Raw genomic sequence first — 25,507 nt, forward strand, 5'->3', positions numbered from 1 at the left:
CAGATCCCCCCTGCTCACTGACAGATCCCCCCTGCTCACTGACAGATCCTCCCTGCTCACTGACAGATCCTCCCTGCTCACTGACAGATCCCCCCTGCTCACTGACAGATCCCCCCTGCTCACTGACAGATCCCCCCTGCTCACTGACAGATCCCCCCAGCTCACTGACAGATCCTCCCTGCTCACTGACAGATCCCCCTGCTCACTGACAGATCCCCCCTGCTCACTGACAGATCCCCCCTGCTCACTGACAGATCCCCCCTGCTCACTGACAGATCCCCCTGCTCACTGACAGATCCCCCCTGCTCACTGACAGATCCCCCTGCTCACTGACAGATCCCCCCCTGCTCACTGACAGATCCCCCCTGCTCACTGACAGATCCCCCTGCTCACTGACAGATCCCCCCCTGCTCACTGACAGATCCCCCTTGCTCACTGACAGATCCCCCCCTGCTCACTGACAGATCCTCCTTGCTCACTGACAGATCCCCCCCTGCTCACTGACAGATCCTCCTTGCTCACTGACAGATCCCCCTGCTCACTGACAGATCCCCCCTGCTCACTGACAGATCCCCCTGCTCACTGACAGATCCCCCCTGCTCACTGACAGATCCCCCTGCTCACTGACAGATCCCCCTGCTCACTGACAGATCTCCCCTGCTCACTGACAGATCCCCCTGCTCACTGACAGATCCCCCCTGCTCACTGACAGATCCCCCTGCTCACTGACAGATCCCCCTGCTCACTGACAGATCCCCCCTGCTCACTGACAGATCCCCCCCTGCTCACTGACAGATCCCCCCTTGCTCACTGACAGATCCTCCTTGCTCACTGACAGATCCCTCCCTGCTCACTGACAGATCCCCCCTGATCACTGACAGATCCCCCCTGATCACTGACAGATCCCCCCTGCTCACTGACAGATCCCCCCTGCTCACTGACAGATCCCCACTGCTCACTGACAGAACCCCCCTCCTCACCGACAGATCCCCCCCTCATCACTGACAGATCCCCCCTGCTCACTGACAGATCCCCCCTGCTCACTGACAGATCCCCCCTGCTCACTGACAGATCCCCACTGCTCACTGACAGATCCCCCCTGCTCACTGACAGATCCCCCTGCTCACTGACAGATCCCCCCTGCTCACTGACACATCCCCCTTGCTCACTGACAGATCCCCCCTGATCACTGACAGATCTCCCCAGCTCACTGACAGATCCCCCTGCTCACTGACAGATCCCCACTGCTCACTGACAAATCCCCCTGCTCACTGACAGATCCTCCCTGCTCACTGACAGATCCCCCCTGCTCACTGACAGATCCCCACTGCTCACTGACAGATCCCCACTGCTCACTGACAGATCCCCCTGCTCACTGACAGATCCTCCCTTCTCACTGACAGATCCCCCCTGCTCACTGACAGATCCCCCTGCTCACTGACAGATCCCCACTGCTCACTGACAGATCCCCCCCTGCTCACTGACAGATCCCCCCTGCTCACTGACAGATCCCCCTGCTCACTGACAGATCCCCCTGCTCACTGACAGATCCCCCCCTGCTCACTGACAGATCCCCCCTCCTCATTGACAGATCCCCCCTGCTCACTGACAGATCCCCCTGCTCACTGACAGATCCTCCCTGCTCACTGACAGATCCCCCCTGCTCATTGACAGATCCCCCCGCTCACTGACAGATCCCCCTGCTCACTGACAGATCCCCCCTGCTCACTGACAGATCCTCCCTGCTCACTGACAGATCCCCCCTGCTCACTGACAGATCCTCCCTCCTCACTGACAGATCCTACTGCTCACTGACAGATCCCCCCTGCTCACTGACAGATCCCCCTGCTCACCGACAGATCCTCCTGCTCACCGACAGATCCTCCTGCTCACCGACAGATCCCCCCTGCTCACTGACAGATCCCCCCTGCTCACTGACAGATCCTCCCTGCTCACTGACAGATCCCCCCCTGCTCACTGACAGATCCCCCTGCTCACTGACAGATCCTCCCTTCTCACTGACAGATCCCTCCTGCTCACTGACAGATCCCCCCTGCTCACTGACAGATCCCCCCCTGCTCACTGACAGATCCCCCCTGCTCACTGACAGATCCCCCCTGCTCACTGACAGATCCACCCCGCTCACTGACAGATCCCCCCTGATCACTGACAGATCCCCCCTGCTCACTGACAGATCCCCCCTGCTCACTGACAGATCCTCCCTCCTCACTGACAGATCCCCCCAGCTCACTGACAGATCCCCCCCTGCTCACTGACAGATCCTCCCTGCTCACTGACAGATCCCCCCTGCTCACTGACAGATCCCCCCTGCTCACTGACAGATCCTCCCTGCTCACTGACAGATCCTCCCTGCTCACTGACAGATCCTCCCTGCTCACTGACAGATCCCCCCTGCTCACTGACAGATCCCCCCTGCTCACTGACAGATCCCCCCTGCTCACTGACAGATCCCCCCAGCTCACTGACAGATCCTCCCTGCTCACTGACAGATCCCCCTGCTCACTGACAGATCCCCCCTGCTCACTGACAGATCCCCCCTGCTCACTGACAGATCCCCCCTGCTCACTGACAGATCCCCCCTGCTCACTGACAGATCCCCCTGCTCACTGACAGATCCCCCCTGCTCACTGACAGATCCCCCTGCTCACTGACAGATCCCCCCCTGCTCACTGACAGATCCCCCCTGCTCACTGACAGATCCCCCCCTGCTCACTGACAGATCCCCCTTGCTCACTGACAGATCCCCCCCTGCTCACTGACAGATCCTCCTTGCTCACTGACAGATCCCCCCCTGCTCACTGACAGATCCTCCTTGCTCACTGACAGATCCCCCTGCTCACTGACAGATCCCCCCTGCTCACTGACAGATCCCCCTGCTCACTGACAGATCCCCCCTGCTCACTGACAGATCCCCCTGCTCACTGACAGATCCCCCTGCTCACTGACAGATCTCCCCTGCTCACTGACAGATCCCCCTGCTCACTGACAGATCCCCCCTGCTCACTGACAGATCCCCCTGCTCACTGACAGATCCCCCTGCTCACTGACAGATCCCCCCTGCTCACTGACAGATCCCCCCCTGCTCACTGACAGATCCCCCCTTGCTCACTGACAGATCCTCCTTGCTCACTGACAGATCCCTCCCTGCTCACTGACAGATCCCCCCTGATCACTGACAGATCCCCCCTGATCACTGACAGATCCCCCCTGCTCACTGACAGATCCTCCCTGCTCACTGACAGATCCCCCCCTGCTCACTGACAGATCCCCCTGCTCACTGACAGATCCTCCCTTCTCACTGACAGATCCCTCCTGCTCACTGACAGATCCCCCCTGCTCACTGACAGATCCCCCCGCTCACTGACAGATCCCCCCTGCTCACTGACAGATCCCCCCTGCTCACTGACAGATCCCCCCTGCTCACTGACAGATCCCCCTTGATCACTGACAGATCCCCCCTGCTCACTGACAGATCCCCCCCTGCTCACTGACAGATCCTCCCTCCTCACTGACAGATCCCTCCAGCTCACTGACAGATCCCCCCCTGCTCACTGACAGATCCTCCCTGCTCACTGACAGATCCCCCCTGCTCACTGACAGATCCCCCCTGCTCACTGACAGATCCTCCCTGCTCACTGACAGATCCCCCCCTGCTCACTGACAGATCCCCCCTGCTCATTGACAGATCCCCCCCTGCTCACTGACAGATCCCCCCAGCTCACTGACAGATCCCCCCTGCTCACTGACAGATCGCCCTGCTCACTGACAGATCCCCCCTGCTCACTGACAGATCCCCCCTGCTCACTGACAGATCCCCCCTGCTCACTGACAGATCCCCCCTGCTCACTGACAGATCCTCCCTGCTCACTGACAGATCCCCCCTGCTCACTGACAGATCCCCCTGCTCACTGACAGATCCCCCTGCTCACTGACAGATCCCCCCCTGCTCACTGACAGATCCCCCTGCTCACTGACAGATCCTCCTTGCTCACTGACAGATCCCCCCCTGCTCACTGACAGATCCCCCTTGCTCACTGACAGATCCCCCCCTGCTCACTGACAGATCCTCCTTGCTCACTGACAGATCCCCCCCTGCTCACTGACAGATCCTCCTTGCTCACTGACAGATCCCCCTGCTCACTGACAGATCCCCCCTGCTCACTGACAGATCCCCCTGCTCACTGACAGATCCCCCCTGCTCACTGACAGATCCCCCCTGCTCACTGACAGATCCCCCCTGCTCACTGACAGATCCCCCCTGCTCACTGACAGATCCCCCCCTGCTCACTGACAGATCCCCCCTGCTCACTGACAGATCCCCCCTGCTCACTGACAGATCCCCCCCTGCTCACTGACAGATCCCCCCTGCTCACTGATAGATCCCCCCTCCTCACTGACAGATCCCCCCCTCCTCACTGACAGATCCCCCCTGCTCACTGACAGATCCCCCCCTCCTCACTGACAGATCCCCCCCTCCTCACTGACAGATCCCCCCCTGCTCACTGACAGATCCCCCCCTGCTCACTGACAGATCCCCCCCTGCTCACTGACAGATCCCCCCCTCCTCACTGACAGATCCCCCCCTCCTCACTGACAGATCCCCCCCTCCTCACTGACAGATCCCCCCCTGCTCACTGACAGATCCCCCCCTCCTCACTGACAGATCCCCCCTGCTCACTGACAGATCCCCCTGCTCACTGACAGCTCCCCCCTGCTCACTGACAGATCCCCCTGCTCACTGACAGATCCCCCTGCTCACTGACAGATCCCCCTGCTCACTGACAGATCCTCCCTGCTCACTGACAGATCCCCCCCTGCTCACTGACAGATCCCCCTGCTCACTGACAGATCCCCCTGCTCACTGACAGATCCTCCCTGCTCACTGACAAATCCCCCCTGCTCACTGACAGATCCCCACTGCTCACTGACAGATCCCCCTGCTCACTGACAGATCCTCCCTTCTCACTGACAGATCCCCCCTGCTCACTGACAGATCCCCCCTGCTCACTGACAGATCCCCCTGCTCACTGACAGAATCTCCCTGCTCACTGACAGATCCCCCCCTGCTCACTGACAGATCCCCCCTGCTCACTGACAGATCCCCCCTGCTCACTGACAGATCACCCTGCTCACTGACAGATCCCCCCCTGCTCACTGACAGATCCCCCCCTGCTCACTGACAGATCCCCCCTGCTCACTGACAGATCCCCCTGCTCAATGACAGATCCTCCCTGCTCACTGACAGATCCCCCCTGCTCACTGACAGATCCCCCCGCTCACTGACAGATCCCCCTGCTCACTGACAGATCCCCCCTGCTCACTGACAGATCCTCCCTGCTCACTGACAGATCCCCCCTGCTCACTGACAGATCCTCCCTCCTCACTGACAGATCCTCCTGCTCACTGACAGATCCCCCCTGCTCACTGACAGATCCCCCTGCTCACCGACAGATCCTCCTGCTCACCGACAGATCCTCCTGCTCACTGACAGATCCCCCCTGCTCACTGACAGATCCCCCCTGCTCACTGACAGATCATCCCTGCTCACTGACAGATCCCCCCCTGCTCACTGACAGATCCCCCTGCTCACTGACAGATCCTCCCTTCTCACTGACAGATCCCTCCTGCTCACTGACAGATCCCCCCTGCTCACTGACAGATCCCCCCCTGCTCACTGACAGATCCCTCCTGCTCACTGACAGATCCCCCCTGCTCACTGACAGATCCCCCCTGCTCACTGACAGATCCCCCCTGCTCACTGACAGATCCGCCCTCCTCACCGACAGATCCCCCCTCCTCACCGACAGATCCCCCCTGCTCACCGACGGATCCCCCCTGCTCACCGACAGATCCCCCTCCTCACTGACAGATCCCTCCTGCTCACTGACAGATCCCCCCTCCTCACCGACAGATCCCCCCCTCCTCACTGACAGATCCTCCCTGCTCACTGACAGATCCCCCCTGCTCACTGACAGATCCCCCCTGCTCACTGACAGAACCCCCCTCCTCACCGACAGATCCCCCCCTCATCACTGACAGATCCCCCCTGCTCACTGACAGATCCCCCCTGCTCACTGACAGATCCCCCCTGCTCACTGACAGATCCCCACTGCTCACTGACAGATCCCCCCTGCTCACTGTCAGATCCCCCCCTGCTCACTGACAGATCCCCCCTGCTCACTGACAGATCCCCCCTGCTCACTGACAGATCCCCCCTGCTCACTGACAGATCCCCCCTGATCACTGACAGATCTCCCCAGCTCACTGACAGATCCCCCTGCTCACTGACAGATCCCCACTGCTCACTGACAAATCCCCCTGCTCACTGACAGATCCTCCCTGCTCACTGACAGATCCCCCCTGCTCACTGACAGATCCCCACTGCTCACTGACAGATCCCCACTGCTCACTGACAGATCCCCCTGCTCACTGACAGATCCTCCCTTCTCACTGACAGATCCCCCCTGCTCACTGACAGATCCCCCCTGCTCACTGACAGATCCCCCTGCTCACTGACAGATCCGCCCTCCTCACCGACAGATCCCCCCTCCTCACCGACAGATCCCCCCTGCTCACTGACAAATCCCCCTGCTCACTGACAGATCCTCCCTGCTCACTGACAGATCCCCCCTGCTCACTGACAGATCCCCACTGCTCACTGACAGATCCCCACTGCTCACTGACAGATCCCCCTGCTCACTGACAGATCCCCCCTGCTCACTGACAGATCCTCCCTGCTCACTGACAGATCCCCCCCTGCTCACTGACAGATCCTCCCTCCTCACTGACAGATCCTACTGCTCACTGACAGATCCCCCCTGCTCACTGACAGATCCCCCTGCTCACCGACAGATCCTCCTGCTCACCGACAGATCCCCCCTGCTCACTGACAGATCCCCCCTGCTCACTGACAGATCCCCCCTGCTCACTGACAGATCCTCCCTGCTCACTGACAGATCCCCCCCTGCTCACTGACAGATCCCCCTGCTCACTGACAGATCCTCCCTTCTCACTGACAGATCCTCCCTTCTCACTGACAGATCCCTCCTGCTCACTGACAGATCCCCCCTGCTCACTGACAGATCCCCCCTGCTCACTGACAGATCCCCCCTGCTCACTGACAGATCCCCCCTGCTCACTGACAGATCCCCCCTGATCACTGACAGATCCCCCCTGCTCACTGACAGATCCCCCCCTGCTCACTGACAGATCCTCCCTCCTCACTGACAGATCCCCCCAGCTCACTGACAGATCCCCCCTGCTCACTGACAGATCCTCCCTGCTCACTGACAGATCCCCCCTGCTCACTGACAGATCCCCCCTGCTCACTGACAGATCCTCCCTGCTCACTGACAGATCCCCCCTGCTCACTGACAGATCCCCCCTGCTCACTGACAGATCCCCCCCTGCTCACTGACAGATCCCCCCTGATCACTGACAGATCCCCCCTGATCACTGACAGATCCTCCCTGCTCACTGACAGATCCCCCCCTGCTCACTGACAGATCCTCCCTTCTCACTGACAGATCCTCCCTTCTCACTGACAGATCCCCCCTGCTCACTGACAGATCCCCCCCGCTCACTGACAGATCCCCCCTGCTCACTGACAGATCCCCCCTGCTCACTGACAGATCCCCCCTGCTCACTGACAGATCCCCCCTGATCACTGACAGATCCCCCCTGCTCACTGACAGATCCCCCCCTGCTCACTGACAGATCCTCCCTCCTCACTGACAGATCCCCCCAGCTCACTGACAGATCCCCCCCGGCTCACTGACAGATCCTCCCTGCTCACTGACAGATCCTCCCTGCTCACTGACAGATCCCCCCTGCTCACTGACAGATCCCCCCTGCTCACTGACAGATCCTCCCTGCTCACTGACAGATCCCACCTGCTCACTGACAGATCCCCCCTGCTCACTGACAGATCCTCCCTGCTCACTGACAGATCCCCCCTGCTCACTGACAGATCCCCCCTGCTCACTGACAGATCCCCCCCTGCTCACTGACAGATCCCCCCTGATCACTGACAGATCCCACCTGCTCACTGACAGATCCCCCCTGCTCACTGACAGATCCCCCCTGCTCACTGACAGATCCCCCCTGATCACTGACAGATCCCCCCTGCTCACTGACAGATCCTCCCTCCTCACTGACAGATCCCCCCAGCTCACTGACAGATCCCCCCCTGCTCACTGACAGATCCTCCCTGCTCACTGACAGATCCCCCCTGCTCACTGACAGATCCTCCCTCCTCACTGACAGATCCCCCCAGCTCACTGACAGATCCCCCCTGCTCACTGACAGATCCTCCCTGCTCACTGACAGATCCCCCCTGCTCACTGACAGATCCCCCCTGCTCACTGACAGATCCTCCCTGCTCACTGACAGATCCCCCCTGCTCACTGACAGATCCCCCCTGCTCACTGACAGATCCCCCCCTGCTCACTGACAGATCCCCCCTGATCACTGACAGATCCCCCCTGATCACTGACAGATCCTCCCTGCTCACTGACAGATCCCCCCCTGCTCACTGACAGATCCCCCTGCTCACTGACAGATCCTCCCTTCTCACTGACAGATCCTCCCTTCTCACTGACAGATCCCCCCTGCTCACTGACAGATCCCCCCCGCTCACTGACAGATCCCCCCTGCTCACTGACAGATCCCCCCTGCTCACTGACAGATCCCCCCTGCTCACTGACAGATCCCCCCTGATCACTGACAGATCCCCCCTGCTCACTGACAGATCCCCCCTGCTCACTGACAGATCCTCCCTCCTCACTGACAGATCCCCCCAGCTCACTGACAGATCCTCCCTGCTCACTGACAGATCCCCCCTGCTCACTGACAGATCCCCCCTGCTCACTGACAGATCCCCCCCTGCTCACTGACAGATCCCCCCAGCTCACTGACAGATCCTCCCTGCTCACTGACAGATCCCCCCTGCTCACTGACAGATCGCCCTGCTCACTGACAGATCCCCCCCTGCTCACTGACAGATCCCCCCTGCTCACTGACAGATCCCCCCTGCTCACTGACAGATCCCCCCTGCTCACTGACAGATCCTCCCTGCTCACTGACAGATCCCCCCTGCTCACTGACAGATCCCCCCTGCTCACTGACAGATCCCCCTGCTCACTGACAGATCCCCCTGCTCACTGACAGATCCCCCCCTGCTCACTGACAGATCCCCCTGCTCACTGACAGATCCTCCTTGCTCACTGACAGATCCCCCCCTGCTCACTGACAGATCCCCCTTGCTCACTGACAGATCCCCCCCTGCTCACTGACAGATCCTCCTTGCTCACTGACAGATCCCCCCCTGCTCACTGACAGATCCTCCTTGCTCACTGACAGATCCTCCTTGCTCACTGACAGATCCCCCTGCTCACTGACAGATCCCCCCTGCTCACTGACAGATCCCCCTGCTCACTGACAGATCCCCCCTGCTCACTGACAGATCCCCCTGCTCACTGACAGATCCCCCCTGCTCACTGACAGATCCCCCCTGCTCACTGACAGATCCCCCCCTGCTCACTGACAGATCCCCCCCTGCTCACTGACAGATCCCCCCTGCTCACTGACAGATCCCCCCTGCTCACTGACAGATCCCCCCTGCTCACTGACAGATCCCCCCCTGCTCACTGACAGATCCCCCCCTGCTCACTGACAGATCCCCCCTGCTCACTGACAGATCCCCCCTGCTCACTGACAGATCCCCCCCTCCTCACTGACAGATCCCCCCCTCCTCACTGACAGATCCCCCCCTCCTCACTGACAGATCCCCCCTGCTCACTGACAGATCCCCCCCTCCTCACTGACAGATCCCCCCCTGCTCACTGACAGATCCCCCCCTGCTCACTGACAGATCCCCCCCTGGTCACTGACAGATCCCCCCCTCCTCACTGACAGATCCCCCCCTCCTCACTGACAGATCCCCCCTGCTCACTGACAGATCCCCCCCTCCTCACTGACAGATCCCCCCCTCCTCACTGACAGATCCCCCCCTGCTCACTGACAGATCCCCCCCTGCTCACTGACAGATCCCCCCCTGGTCACTGACAGATCCCCCCCTCCTCACTGACAGATCCCCCCCTGCTCACTGACAGATCCCCCCCTGCTCACTGACAGATCCCCCCTGCTCACTGACAGATCCCCCTGCTCACTGACAGCTCCCCCCTGCTCACTGACAGATCCCCCCTGCTCACTGACAGATCCCCCCCTCCTCACTGACAGATCCCCCCTGCTCACTGACAGATCCCCCTGCTCACTGACAGATCCCCCTGCTCACTGACAGATCCCCCTGCTCACTGACAGATCCCCCTGCTCACTGACAGATCCCCCTGCTCACTGACAGATCCCCCCTGCTCACTGACAGATCCCCCTGCTCACTGACAGATCCCCCCTGCTCACTGACAGATCCCCCCCTCCTCACTGACAGATCCCCACTGCTCACTGACAGATCCCCCTGCTCACTGACAGATCCCCCCTGCTCACTGACAGATCCCCCTGCTCACTGACAGATCCCCCTGCTCACTGACAGATCCCCCTGCTCACTGACAGCTCCCCCCTGCTCACTGACAGATCCCCCTGCTCACTGACAGATCCCCCCTGCTCACTGACAGATCCCCCCCTCCTCACTGACAGATCCCCCTGCTCACTGACAGATCCCCCTGCTCACTGACAGATCCCCCCTGCTCACTGACAGATCCCCCTGCTCACTGACAGATCCCCCTGCTCACTGACAGATCCCCCCCTCCTCACTGACAGATCCCCCCCTCCTCACTGACAGATCCCCCCTGCTCACTGACAGATCCCCCCCTCCTCACTGACAGATCCCCCCCTCCTCACTGACAGATCCCCCCCTGCTCACTGACAGATCCCCCCCTGCTCACTGACAGATCCCCCCCTCCTCACTGACAGATCCCCCCCTGCTCACTGACAGATCCCCCCCTCCTCACTGACAGATGCCCCCCTGCTCACTGACAGATCCCCCCTCCTCACTGACAGATCCCCCCTGCTCACTGACAGATCCCCCCTGCTCACTGACAGATCCCCCCTGCTCACTGACAGATCCCCCCCTCCTCACTGACAGATCCCCCCCTGCTCACTGACAGATCCCCCCTCCTCACTGACAGATCCCCCCCTGCTCACTGACAGATCCCCCCCTCCTCACTGACAGATCCCCCCTGCTCACTGACAGATCCCCCCTGCTCACTGACAGATCCCCCTGCTCACTGACAGATCCCCCCTCCTCACTGACAGATCCCCCCTGCTCACTGACAGATCCCCCCCTGCTCACTGACAGATCCCCCTGCTCACTGACAGATCCCCCCCGCTCACTGACAGATCCCCCCTGATCACTGACAGCTCTGGCTCTGCTGTGACCGGTGACCCCGCTGCACAGACGGAACGTTCGTGCGGGGCAGTTCGATTCCGCCCGGAGTGTTGATGGGTCCGCACCGATTGTCGATAGTTAGTAATAAGTTGGGGCCTAATAAACTGGCGGGTAACCAGCTGGTAACCAACCGCTAACCATCCACTCGCTACCTGGTTAACCGAGCGGCGTCATCGCTCGTGTTTTGTTTTTCTCCGGTGAGTGCGCGGGAGGCCGGAGAGCCTGGGCCTGGATTCGGGCTCATGGCGGCGGTGTCGGGCCGGACGTGCGGCGACAGCAGCGGCGACAGCAGCGAGGATCAGCCCGAGTCGGAGCCCGAGCCCGAGGCCCAGGCCCAGGAGGGGCCCGCGCTGGAGGCAGAGTTCGAGCACGCGGCCGAGCACCTCAAGGGACTCGTTCATGCGGCAGGACGGGAGACGCTGCTCTACCTGTACAGCAGGTTCAAACAGGTGAGGGTGAGGGGCGGGGGGCAGGTGAGGGGGCAGGGGCGGGGGGCAGGTGAGGGGGCGGGGGGCAGGTGAGGGGGCAGGGGGCGGGTGAGGGGGCAGGGGGCAGGGGGCGGGTGAGGGGGCAGGGGGCAGGTGAGGGGGCAGGGGCGGGGGCAGGTGAGGGTGAGGGGCGGGGGCGGGGGCAGGGGCGGGGGCGGGGGCAGGGGCGGGGGCAGGTGAGGGGGCAGGGGAGGGGGTGGGGGCAGGTGAGGGGGAGGGGGCGGGCAGGTGAGACGGTAGGGGCGGGGCCGGGCAGGTGAGGGGCAGGGTGTGGCCAGGGGCACGGGTGGGCAGGTGAGGGGTAGGGCCAGGGGTGGGCAGGTGAGGGTCAGGGGCGGGCAGGTCAGGGGCGGGCAGGTCAGGGGCGGGCAGGCCAGGGCCGGGGGCGGGGGTAGGGGCAGGTCAGGGCCGGGGGTAGGGGCAGGGCCAGGTGCGGGCAGGTGAGGGGTAGGGGCAGGTGCAGACCCCTGGGACAGGAGTTAATCACTAGGTAAACCACAAGAACAGGGATCGGTGTAATTAGGTAAACTACAGGTTAAAAACAAGTGAACTCTATGGGCAGGGAGAGGTAAAAATGCTAGTGACAGATGTAAGATGATAAATCCTAGTGATAGGTATAAAAGACAGGGACAGTTATGAACAAGTAAATCCAGGGACACATGTACAAAAGGACAAACCCCAGGGATAGGTAAACACCAGGATGGCTATAAACTGGTTATGCCACAGGGACAGGTATAAACAGATCTAAGTACCACGATAGGTATAAACCACAGGAATGAGTATAAACAGATCTGAACCATTTGTTGGGTGTAAATAAGTAGAGACCCTGCTCTACTGCCCCTATAGCTGGGTATCAGTGGATTTTGATACATTACTGTAAATAAAACTTTAGACTGTCCCTGTTACTTTACGTGAAAGCTCGTACACATGGGTGGAGGCTGCGTGTATTGTATCTGGTTTATACCCGGCACACAATCAGGACCCCCTGCTTACTTCTCCCTTTATCACTGCACCCTGTGCACAGGTTCAAACTGGTACAGATTAATCCCTGACCAATATATGATCATATGGAGAGTAATACTGCAGGTGAAAGTACTAATAAAAAGTATTTATTATAATCATTTATGGTGTGGGATGTTAGGGTTGGCTAATTAAACTTTATGGATGGTCATGGTCTTTGTCTTACTCATGTCTTTCTCAATCACTGTTTTAAACCTTTTATTATGTTATGATTGCTATTGCCTAGATGTTCTTCTACGCTTACTTCTCTCATCTGCTTTGGTTCATTTCCCATTACTAGATCCAGCAGTGATTCTTCTCTTGGGCTTCTCCTATACTGGATAAGAAAGGAGTCATGTACACACTGTAAAAACACCATTCTCCTTTCCCTACCCTTTTGACAGTTTATTTGGGGGTAGTTGAAATCCCCTATGATTATTCTTTGATTTTTTTTTACTCATTTCATAGATTTGCCTACATATTTCTTCCTCCATTTCCCTTCTACTATTAGGTGGTCTGTAGAATATATCTATTAATGGGATCGTTCCCTTCTTATCCTTTGTCTCAATTCATATGGATTCTGTTTCTATCTTAATATTACTTGTGTCCCTTTTTTCTATTGCCATTATGTTGTCTCTAATTAGTACAGCTATTATATCCTCCCCTTCTTTCCCTATCCTTTCTAAATACATTATATCCTGCAATATTTAACTGCCATGTTTCAGTTATCCTTACTACATCTGGTGCCTCGCTATGAATTATTGCCTTCAGTTTCCCCCATTTTGTTTTGGATGCTGTGCACATTGCTATACAGGCAATTTAGTTTGATTTTATTAATTGTTCTGCTCACTCTATTTTTAACAGTTATTTTGTACTTCTGAACCATAACTGTATTTGTTACCCTCGTACCTTACCTTGTTCTGACCTTTACTCTCATCTACCATTTCTTTTATCCTCAGACGTATGTTATTTTCATCAGATCCCTCCTTCCCCCCCCCCCCCCCCCCACCCATTTTGCTAGTTTGAAGTCTTATCGACAGCCCTGTTATGTCTTTTATACCTTTCTTGATCTCCTCTTCCAATGTCCTACCCACCATGTTAGTCTCCCTTGTAAATACCGAGGCAAAGTAACTATTCAGTATTTCTGCCTTTGGGACACTGGTCCTATTTCGGTTCAGGTGGAGCCCGTACCAATGGGACAACTCCTTCCTGTCCCAGTACTGGTGCCAGTGTACTATGAAATGGAACCACTCCTTCCTACATGAGTCTTTCAGCCACATGTTCACCTTCCTGATCTGTCTATCCCGATGCCAATTAACACGTGGCTCGGGTAGTAATCCCGGGATTACCACCCATGAGGTCCTGTTTTTTAATTTAGTTCCTAACTTCTGATATTCTCTTAGCTCCCTTTTCTTCCCTATGTCATTGGTCCCAACATGGACCATGACAACTGGATCATCCCCCTCCCTTTCCAAGTTTGTCTCCAGTTGCTCCGAATATCCGTTACCTTTGCACCAGGTAGGCAATGTACCCTTGTGGACTCTCGGTCGCGACTGCAGAGGATGCTATCTATCCCCCTAATTATCAAATCCCCTATGACTATAACCTTCCTATTCTGCTCTCCCCCCCCCCCCCCCCCCCCACACTTTTTGGACTGCTTCCTGCTCCACGGTGCTGTGGTTAGCATTCTGACTGTCCAACCCGCAGCCTACATCCTTAATCTCACAAGTAATAGTACATTGTACCTGTTGGACAGGTCTAGTGTCTGTGGGACCTCCTTCTCTATCTCCCCTTGGTTCCTCTTACTCTGCTGACTAACAGTCACATTTTCCTCTGAGGTGTGACTGCTTACTCGGGTAAAAACTATCCAAAAATTCCTCCCCCTCTCGTGTTGGAGTGTCTCTAGCCAAAGACATTTCCTGCAGACGTGACAATCCAGGGAAGTCTCATTGTTCTCAAACTCCCACATATTACAGCCCTGACACGCAGCCTGCGCTGCCATTTCTAGTATGTATGTGTGTATGTATTTATTTATGTATGTGTATTAATTTAGTTCTAGACATAATACAATTACTTGAGATCTAGATTATATCTAGTAGATGGATTTAGCTTGATTTCAGATTAATTTGTAGCTAATTAGACTTTTTTGTTTATTAACTTTTATTTATTTTATTATTTCCTTAACTCCTATATATACCAGATTTTAATTTAATGAAATTTGGAACCCTTTAATGTTAGTATCCTCTATTTAGCTAATTTTATCCCCGTAGATCTGATTAGTTGATTAAACACTTAACCTAATTATATAATTAATTAAACACTTGACTTATTTATACAATGAATTTAACGCTTAGCTGTAATTTCTCGCTTTGCCGCCCCTCCCTCTGCTCTGACATCACTTTTTCAGATTTATCCTACGTTCGCTTTATGGTGCTCCTGTCGGCTGCTTCTTCCGCGCTTTATGGTGCTCCTGTCGGCCACTTCTTCCGTGCTTTATGGCGCTGATGGATTTAGAACACAGGTAGCCGTTCGACTACTGGCTCCTGTAGATTGATTCTAGGTGTTCAATATAAATCTATAACCAGGAGGGTTCTGACCATTGAATCTTATAAAGAGAATGTCAGCCAGTCAATGACCCTGTCCCCTTCTCAAAAGTCTCAGACAGAGCTGTCGTTCAATCCCCTTACTCCCCTGACTGGTGCCTAGCCTTTGATTTGTGCCAAGGTGGGTTGGAAATACTCCTCCCAGCCATCCTGACACAAAAGCAGTAGATACTGCCTATCAGGAGAACGCCAGCAAATCAAAGATAACAGACAGAGCTGTCAAGTGAGCATACTATTCCAGGTGGGACCTGTCTTTTGATCTGTGTCCAGGTAGTATGGGAGGAGCCCTGCATCCATCCTGAACAAAAGCAGAAGACAGCTCCATCTCATAATTACATTAGATCAAACAACCATCCATCAATATTCAGTACAGTCATCCTTTGACAATGGCATTGATGTTTGTGATTCAACCTAAAGGCACTGGGTGACTGCCAAAAAATTTGACAGCCATTGCATGGCCCTTAGGATCTCGCACCTTATGGAGTCCTGTCGCGGGTGCCATCCTTCGGATGAGACGTTAAACCAAGGACCCATCTGCCCTCTCGGGTGGATGTAAAAAATCCCATGGCACTATTTCAAAGAAGAGCAGGGGAGTTCTCCCGTGTCCTGGCCAATATTTATCCCTCAACCAACATCACTAAAAGCAGAAGACCTGGTCATTAGTCTCATTGCTGTTTGTGGGACCTTGCTATGCCCAAATTGGCTGCCGTGTTTCCTACATTACAAGAATGACTACACTTCAGAAGTACTCCATTGGCTGTAAAGCGCTTTCGGAATTCCTGAGGTCGAGAATGGCGCTATAAAAATGCAAGTTCTTTTTGTTTCTTCCTTGGCAGACTGCTTGTCTGTTCTGAGCTGGTGCCTTTCTGTTGGAAACAATGCTTTGTCACCTTGGTTATTAACCACTTACAGTCTGCTCTGAGCGATACAGGATTCAAGTTAAGTATTCGGTACAGGCAAAAATCCATTTTTACCACAGATGGGCATGTGGATTTTTCATGTAAATGTATCCATTGGACTGGTGAAGAACAACCAGCAGTTCAATTTTACAGATTTTGCCTTTTCATACTTGCGTTGTGCCTGGAAGGGGCATTTGGAGCTACGTAACACTAAGGTGACATAGTGTCACAGTTTTGTCACTGATAGTTGCGGTTGGAGCAGTTTGAGATGATGAATTAAGATCGTTGTACAAGAATTACACACAACATTAAAGTGTAATTTTTGCTAAGTAGTAAATATGTATAGTGCTGTTTCTGATTCAAGACCCTTACAAGGTCAGTGTCTAACCCACTGATCCACTCATCCTGTGGTGGTACTTTTAGAGCACGGTATGTGCATGTTGAAAAAAGTAAAAAGAATTTTAAAAAACCCCTCTCAATTAAACCATTATTTCAAGGGCTTTTTTATTAGCTCTGTTTGTTTATCCAACAACTGGTGGACCAAACAGACTCTTAAGTATGTGTTGAGTTAGATGATCTGAGCCAGGGCTGTGCAATTGGTTTTGGCTCTCCTGGTTTAGGGCAGGGAAAATCAGGCAGAGTTTCCTCCCCTGAGCACTGCCCATGTGACCCAAGCTAAAAATGCATGTGCGGATGTCGGGCTCAGCTGCCAGCACTCACTGTGTTAAGGTTCAAACCTGAATAATAGCCATGTGCCTCAGCCAGCACCCGAGGAATCATAACCCAGCAAGGAATCGGCACCGTCAGGAGGGATGAAACAGTTGGCAGTGTGGAAGAAGGAATGTGATTTTGGTCCAACCCCTGGGAATCATAGAATCATAGAAGTTACAACATGGAAACAGGCCCTTCGGCCCAACATGTCCATGTCGCCCAGTTTATACCACTAAGCTAGTCCCAATTGCCTGCACTTGGCCCATATCCCTCGATACCCATCTTCCCCATGTAACTGTCCAAATGCTTTTTAAAAGACAAAATTGTACCGGCCTCTACTACTGCCTCTGGCAGCTCGTTCCAGACACTCACCACCCTTTGAGTGAAAAAATTGCCCCTCTGGATCCTTTTGTATCTCTCCCCTCTCACCTTAAATCTGTGCCCCCTCGTTATAGACTCCCCTACCTTTGGGAAAAGATTTTGACTATCGACCTTATCTATGCCCCTCATTATTTTATAGACTTCTATAAGATCACCCCTTAACCTCCTACTCTCCAGGGAATAAAGTCCCAGTCTGTCTAACCTCTCCCTGTAAGTCAAACCATCAAGTCCCGGTAGCATCCTAGTAAATCTTTTCTGCACTCTTTCTAGTTGAATAATATCCTTTCTATAATAGGGTGACCAGAACTGTACACAGTACTCCAAGTGTGGCCTCACCAATGCCCTGTACAACTTCAACAAGACATCCCAACTCCTGCATTCAATGTTCTGACCAATGAAACCAAGCATGCTGAATGCCTTCTTCACCACCCTATCCACCTGTGACTCCACTTTCAAGGAGCTATGAATCTGTACTCCTAGATCTCTTTGTTCTATAACTCTCCCCAACGCCCTACCATTAACGGAGTAGGTCCTGGCCCGATTCGATCTACCAAAATGCATCACTTCACATTTATCTAAATTAAACTCCATCTGCCATTCATCGGCCCACTGGCCCAATTTATCAAGATCCCGTTGCAATCCTAGATAACCTTCTTCACTGTCCACAATGCCACCAATCTTGGTGTCATCTGCAAACTTACTAACCATGCCTCCTAAATTCTCATCCAAATCATTAATATAAATAACAAATAACAGCGGACCCAGCACCGATCCCTGAGGCACACCGCTGGACACAGGCATCCAGTTTGAAAAACAACCCTCGACAACCACCCTCTGTCTTCTGTCGTCAAGCCAATTTTGTATCCAATTGGCTACCTCACCTTGGATCCCATGAGATTTAACCTTATGTAACAACCTACCATGCGGTACCTTGTCAAATGCTTTGCTGAAGTCCATGTAGACCACGTCTACTGCACAGCCCTCATCTATCTTCTTGGTTACCCCTTCAAAAAACTCAATCAAATTCGTGAGACATGATTTTCCTCTCACAAAACCATGCTGACTGTTCCTAATTAGTCCCTGCCTCTCCAAATGCCTGTAGATTCTGTCCCTCAGAATACCCTCTAACAACTTACCCACTACAGATGTCAGGCTCACTGGTCTGTAGTTCCCAGGCTTTTCCCTGCCGCCCTTCTTAAACAAAGGCACAACATTTGCTACCCTCCAATCTTCAGGCACCTCACCTGTAGTGGTGGATGATTCAAATATCTCTGCTAGGGGACCCGCAATTTCCTCCCTAACCTCCCATAACGTCCTGGGATACATTTCATCAGGTCCCGGAGATTTATCTACCTTGATGCGCGTTAAGACTTCCAGCACCTCCCTCTCTGTAATATGTACACTCCTCAAGACATCACTATTTATTTCCCCAAGTTCCCTAACATCCATGCCTTTCTCAACCGTAAATACCGATGTGAAATATTCATTCAGGATCTCACCCATCTCTTGTGGTTCCGCACATAGATGACCTTGTTGATCCTTAAGAGGCCCTACTCTCTCCCTAGTTACCCTTTTGCCCTTTATGTATTTGTAGAAGCTCTTTGGATTCACCTTTGCCTGATCTGCCAAAGCAATCTCATATCCCCTTTTTGCCCTCCTGATTTCTCTCTTAACTCTACTCCGGCAATCTCTATACTCTTCAAGGGATCCACTTGATCCCAGCTGCCTATGCATGTCATATGCCTCCTTCTTCTTTTTGACTAGTGCCTCAATCTCCCGAGTCATCCAAGGTTCCCTACTTCTACCAGCCTTGCCCTTCACTTTATAAGGAATGTGCTTACCCTGAACCCTGGTTAACACACTTTTGAAAGCCTCCCACTTACCAGACGTCCCTTTGCCTGCCAACAGACTCTCCCAATCAACTTCTGAAAGTTCCTGTCTAATACCATCAAAATTGGCCTTTCCCCAATTTAGAATTTTAACTTTTGGGCCAGACCTATCCTTCTCCATAGCTATCTTAAAACTAATGGAATTATGATCACTGGTCCCAAAGTGATCCCTCACTAACACTTCTGTCACCTGCCCTTCCTTATTTCCCAAGAGGAGGTCAAGTTTTGCCCCCTCTCTAGTCGGGCCATCCACATACTGAATGAGAAATTCCTCCTGAATACACTCAACAAATTTCTCTCCATCCAAGCCCCTAATGCTATGGCTGTCCCAGTCAATGTTGGGAAAGTTAAAGTCCCCTACTATTGCCACCCTATTTTTCTTGCAGCTGTCTGTAATCTCCTTACATATTTGCTCCTCAATTTCCCGTTGACTATTTGGGGGTCTGTAGTACAATCCTATCAAAGTGATCTCTCCCTTCTTATTTTTCAGTTCTACCCATATAGACTCAGTGGGCGAACCCTCGGATATATCCCCTCTCACTACTGCCGTGATGTTCTCCCTAATCAAGAACGCAACTCCCCCTCCTCTCTTACCTCCTGCTCTATCTTTCCTATAGCATCTGTACCCTGGAACATTGAGCTGCCAGTCCTGCCCCTCCCTTAGCCATGTTTCAGTAATAGCTATAACATCCCAGTCCCATGTACCCATCCATGCCCTGAGTTCATCTGCCTTGCCCATCAGACTTCTTGCATTGAAATAAATGCAGTTTAATCTAGTCTTCCCTTGGTCTTTGCCCTGCTTTCTCAGACCATCTGTCCGGTCATGTTCTGTACACTCTCCCTTACTGCCTTTTGTTTCTGTCACCACTTTATTTCCCACTGACTTCCTGCATCGGTTCCCATCCCCCTGCCACATTAGTTTAAACCCTCCCCAACAGCACTGGCAAACACTCCCCCTAGGACATTGGTTCCAGTCCTGCCCAGATGCAGACCGTCCAATTTGTACTGGTCCCACCTCCCCCAGAACCGGTTCCAATGGCCCAGGAATTTGAATCCCTCCCTCTTGCGCCATCTCTCAAGCCACGTATTCATCTTAGCTATCCTGTCATTCCTACTCTGACTAGCCCGTGGCACTGGTAGCAATCCTGAGATTACTACCTTTGAGGTCCTACTCTTTAGTTTAACTCCTAACTCCCTAAATTCAGCTTGTAGGACCTCATCCTGTTTTTTACCTATATCGTTGGTGCCTATATGCACCACGACAACTGGCTGTTCACCCTCCCCCTCCAGAATGTCCTGCAGCCGCTCCGAGACATCCTTGACCCTTGCACCAGGGAGGCAACATACCATCCTGGAGTCTCGGTTGCGTCTGCAGAGTCTCTTGGCAGTGATCATGTTGTTTTGTCAGAATCTGACTATAGTTCTTCTGGTTTCTCTTAATGCTGGATAGGGTGTCCTGTGATCAAGTGATGTTGAATGCTGTCACTCAAGAGTGTGTGACAAAGAAAAGAGCCAAAGGATGAGCGCGTTATTGCACATTCCTAAGCCTTAAAGGGCAATAATTTTAGTTTGCATCTTTGAAATTGTCAATGTTGTTTTTATACTTTTGTGACATCACCCTAATGCAGTGGTCACTGTTCTAATGTCTGTTGATTTCAACGGCTTAAGCATGCTCTTCTTTCAACTTTTGGATCCAGCCAGATGAAATGGGATGAAAATCTCTTCTGTCTCTTGCTGGAAGGGTCTAAAGAGTTTTAAAAAAAAAAAAAAATTCCTGCCCGTGTCATGTCACATTACAATGAGGTTTGTGGTAGCAGACCTGTTTCTGTTGTACTTGTCAATAGTTTCAGCCATAATTCCTGTATTTTGTTTTCTAGGCCAAATTTGGAAAATGCAATGTCCCAAAGCCTGGATTCTTTGACTTTGAAGGCAAACAGAAATGGTAAGTGGTTTAAAAAAAATTGAAGTGCTTTTTTTAATTTATAAATGAGTGCATATATATTTTTCTCAGAATCGAAAGTTAAGATGAATTGGGTACGGGTACGATGGAGTCTAGTCAGGATTTCGGATGAAACCCATGAACACAAAGTTCCAGTGGATTGCTGAGCCCCAAGGTTGGGTGCCTTTCATTCCTCCCTGATACTGGTTTTGTTTTTAAAATTCTTGTTTTGTTTTCACAAGCTAAATGGTAAAAATTTTCATTCTTTTGCACATGGACATTTTTAGTTGCATTTGTCCAATAATTAACTGTCAGATGCTGGAAGCCTGGTCTGGTTTTTCACTCCTCATGCATTATGGCACTTTTGTTTTATTGACTGCTCAAGTTTGAGGGTCACTGTTCAAGATGGATCAGCTGGGGTTTTCTATTTTTTTTAAATTTAAAAAGAGACATTATTGGAACCTGTCTCCTTCAGTTGAGGACAGGATTGGGCTCATTTATGATGCCTACCACGGTCAATAGTCTGCGTACACTCACTGATAAGGCTTGTATATGAAGGACGATCGTTATTAAGGTATCGGAGGGGTGCTTGTGCCTGTGGATCTGTACCCTGGCCTGAACTACTGTCTTCAGAAGAGGAGGGGTGAAAATTTGGAGTGGGAACAAAAATTGTGCCCAGCAGTATGCCTGATGAGGTAAACCAAATCTGAACACTTCGCTTTTCTTCAAATATCTTCAACTTAAATAGTTTCTTATTTACTGACAGGGAAGCGTGGAAGGAGATGGGTGATATGACTGCACAACAGGCTATGCAGGAATATGTTGCGGCTGTAAAGAAATTGGACCCAGAGTGGAATCCTAAGGTAACGTTATAGGCAGGGCTGGAACGTTCTACACTCCAAGTTGCTGGGTTTGGAAGTACCGCCATATTCCTGTCATTTGTTGCCTTTCTCCATCACTGATCTTTTTTTTTCTCTACATTCCCGCTCCCTCCTATCCTATGTGACCTGCTGCCACCTTCTCGACTGTCTCACCTTTTTCTCTTAAGCTTCTTCCTGTAGTTGCATAGTTCAAATATTTGTTTGGTCAAGCAAGAAATTTATCGAGATGCATTTTATATTTATGCAGTCATGATTAAAAACGAGGGCATGGATAGTACACTGTATACTAATAATAATGTGTGGACATGTAATATGTTTAAAATAACTGGTTAATGCCTCGGCTGCCAAATTGAATGAATGGATTTCATACCAATGTATTAAGCATTAGTACACAGCACAGTGTAATATCCAGGCCAGTGTGCTCGCTCTGGTGGTTCAAATTTATTAGTGTACTCGGGGGAGGAGGAGAGGGGGGTGGTGGGGGTGACAGTATGCTGATACCCTGTGCTTTCACCCACTGTGGAAGAGGGATATGTTAAGCACAGGCAAGAACCCCTCTCCTGAAGGGAGGGAGCACAAAGTTTTCTTCGTGTTATGTCTGGGTCTGTTGTAGACTAATTGATAGAGATTGATTGCTATGACTTAAGATACAACTCTATAATCGTTGTATCATATTGTTAGATATCGGCAGTTCGGGCACATCCCTAAATTGGAGACACTCAGACCGCTGACCAACACTACTGTACCTGAGAGAATATCTGCAGCAAGACCCTAAACCTGTATTGGTGCTTCACAGCTAATACATAATTTTTGAACTGGGATGATTATTGTAAGCAAACGTGGCAGTCAATTTGGGCACAGCAAGGTTCAATAAACAGCAACGAGATGAATGACCAGTTGATCTGTTTTGGTGATGTTCATTATGAATGTTAGCCAGGACAGGACAACCTTCTGTTCTTGTTCGAATGGTGTCGTGGAATCTATTACGTCTGCCTGAACAAGCAGACGGGGCTTTGGTTTTAATATCTCATCTGAAAGACTGCTCCTCCGACAATGCAGCAGTTTTTCAGTATAGCTCTAAAGCGTCAGCCTAGATTATGAGCTCAGATCCTGGAGTGGGAGCTCGCACATACAACCTGTTGAGTGCTATTTCTGAAACTCATATGTCTAAAACAAAAATCAGGCACTGATCTATTCTGGATTATTTTAAACCATGAGAAAAAGTTTTATTATACTTTGTTAGGGTTCCTTAAAATAAATGTCCACATCTCTTAAGCTGGGGCCTGGATTGAAACCTGTGCTTTTGAGTTGGTTTTCGGCATTACTGTTGCTGTTATTGACTGAAGACATGTCTTGGGAGCACGTCATGCACTGTGAATTGAGCCACTGTGAACTTTGATCTGTGCATACTTGCAATAGTAATCACAACATTTTTGTGCTTGCTATTTGTTAGAATGAATAGCATTTACAGATACATTTTTTTATCAAAGTAGCTCTCTAATTTTTTGGGATCCTTTTGTCATCTCCTTCTATATGTCTCACGGGACACCCAGCTCCCTTTTGCAGAATCTGCTTCCAGGGTTCTCCCAGTGCCGCTGTTCACCCGGGCACGTGAAAATGGTAACAGACCGGCAGTGACTGCTCCTCTGATATCCCCCTGAGTGTACGGAAGCACCTAGCAGAGGCCAGGTGTCTCCACACAACAACTCAACTCAGCTTAGGTCAGAAACTGAGCGCAGAGGAAGTGGTGCTTTGCATCAGTGATCCATGGCAGCGTGCTGCATAGTTTGGTAATCTGCCTTGTACTGAGTAGCATCTTGATGTGTTGCTTTGCTTATTTTCTACCCTGGAACATCAGTTTTTAGGACTTTGGACTGTTCTTATTTTGGGCTAATCATTTTTCAGATTCAACCAAAAGCTCCATTTCCACTGTGAGCTTCCATTTGGATCGAGTTAATCTCAATTGAATTCTTCTCTCACCCAGTGCACTAATCTGCTGCATCCAAATCCAGAACCCTGACATTACATCGAATTACATGGAATCTACAGCACAGCAATAGGCCTTTTGGCCAAACTGGTCCATGCTGGCGTTTATGCTCCTCACGAGCCTCCACCCACCTTACTTCATCTCACCCTATCAGCATATCCTATTCCTTGCTCCCTCATGTGCTTATCTAGCCTCCCCTTAAATGCATCTATGCTATTCGCTGCAACTACTCCTTGTGGTTCTAACTACTCTCTGGATAAAGAAGTTTCTCCTGATTGGTGGCTCTTATATTTATGGCCCTCAGTTTTGGTCAACCTCACAAGTGGAAACCCCTTCTCTACTTCTACCCTATCAAACCCCTTCATAATTTTGAAGGCCTCTATCAGGTCTTTATATATTATGTTAGTTGTGCGATTGTGCTGAGGACGTTCAAGGAGCAGAAAGTGATAAGTCTGATTCAAATCCCCAAACACCATTTTAATTTTAGATGTGTTAGTTCAGTTGTCTTTAAACCAACATGGATAGATTTTTGATCTGAATAAAGATCCTGGAGTAATTAAACTTGAACTGTTCACAATATCAGTTTGACCTTAAAATCACTTCTTTTCATTGAATGTGAATCTGCTTCATTGTTAATAAGGTTGTAAGGATTTAAATCCATCATTCTCAAGATGGTGCCTATGGTATTGTAATTTGAAAATTAAGAATTTTCAATAAGAAACTATTACTTTAGCGCATTACTGATGCTTTTTATACTATTCTGATGACTTGGTATTCATCAACTTGTTGTTGCCACAGTGGCTTGTTGCTAACTAGTCCTGCAGTACAGTATGGGAATTGTACCCTGATCCCAAGCCTTATGACTTGGGCCTGTAATCGGACAGCAATTCTCAATATCGCTAACAGACTACACTGTAGCATTAAATTGCGGGCTACGAGAATTAAGCCGTAATATTAAAGGAAAATGGTACTGGAAGGGGATGTACTACAATATATTTACCCCTTGGTGATTTGCAGTGTGAATGTGTAGTTGGCAGATACTGTATCTGGGAAGGAAAATAAATTCAGTCTCTTGTCTTTAATGATCATTGACTTGACTAGTTGGTGAAGGGGTTCTGGACTAGATGGATTACTTTCCTTGATGCACAAATGTATAAACAGTGAGGCAACAATAAATTAAGCAAGTAGTGTGCCAGGTTACATCACCAAATCAATTGAGTTCACATTCCAGATGTCATGCTGAAGCTAAACAATGCTCTGCTTAGGCTACACCTGCAGTATTGTGTGAAGTTTTAGTCACCGAAATAA

General features: G+C 51.8%; 1 protein-coding gene across 1 annotated transcript in view; it reads left to right on the top strand.

Moving 5' to 3' along the window:
* The first annotated feature begins 11,438 nt into the window (after positions 1-11,438).
* LOC137325530 (acyl-CoA-binding domain-containing protein 6-like) overlaps positions 11,439-25,507 on the top strand; it is a 178,780-nt gene continuing 164,711 nt past the window's right edge. Inside the window, exons 1-3 of the mRNA XM_067990734.1 lie at positions 11,439-11,871; positions 21,270-21,334; positions 22,098-22,194. Coding sequence (XP_067846835.1) covers positions 11,665-11,871; positions 21,270-21,334; positions 22,098-22,194 — 369 coding nt within the window. The 5' untranslated portion in view covers positions 11,439-11,664. The remainder of the gene's footprint in view (positions 11,872-21,269; positions 21,335-22,097; positions 22,195-25,507) is intronic.

This window comes from Heptranchias perlo, chromosome 9, assembly GCF_035084215.1.
Source record: "Heptranchias perlo isolate sHepPer1 chromosome 9, sHepPer1.hap1, whole genome shotgun sequence".
NCBI lineage: Eukaryota > Metazoa > Chordata > Chondrichthyes > Hexanchiformes > Hexanchidae > Heptranchias > Heptranchias perlo.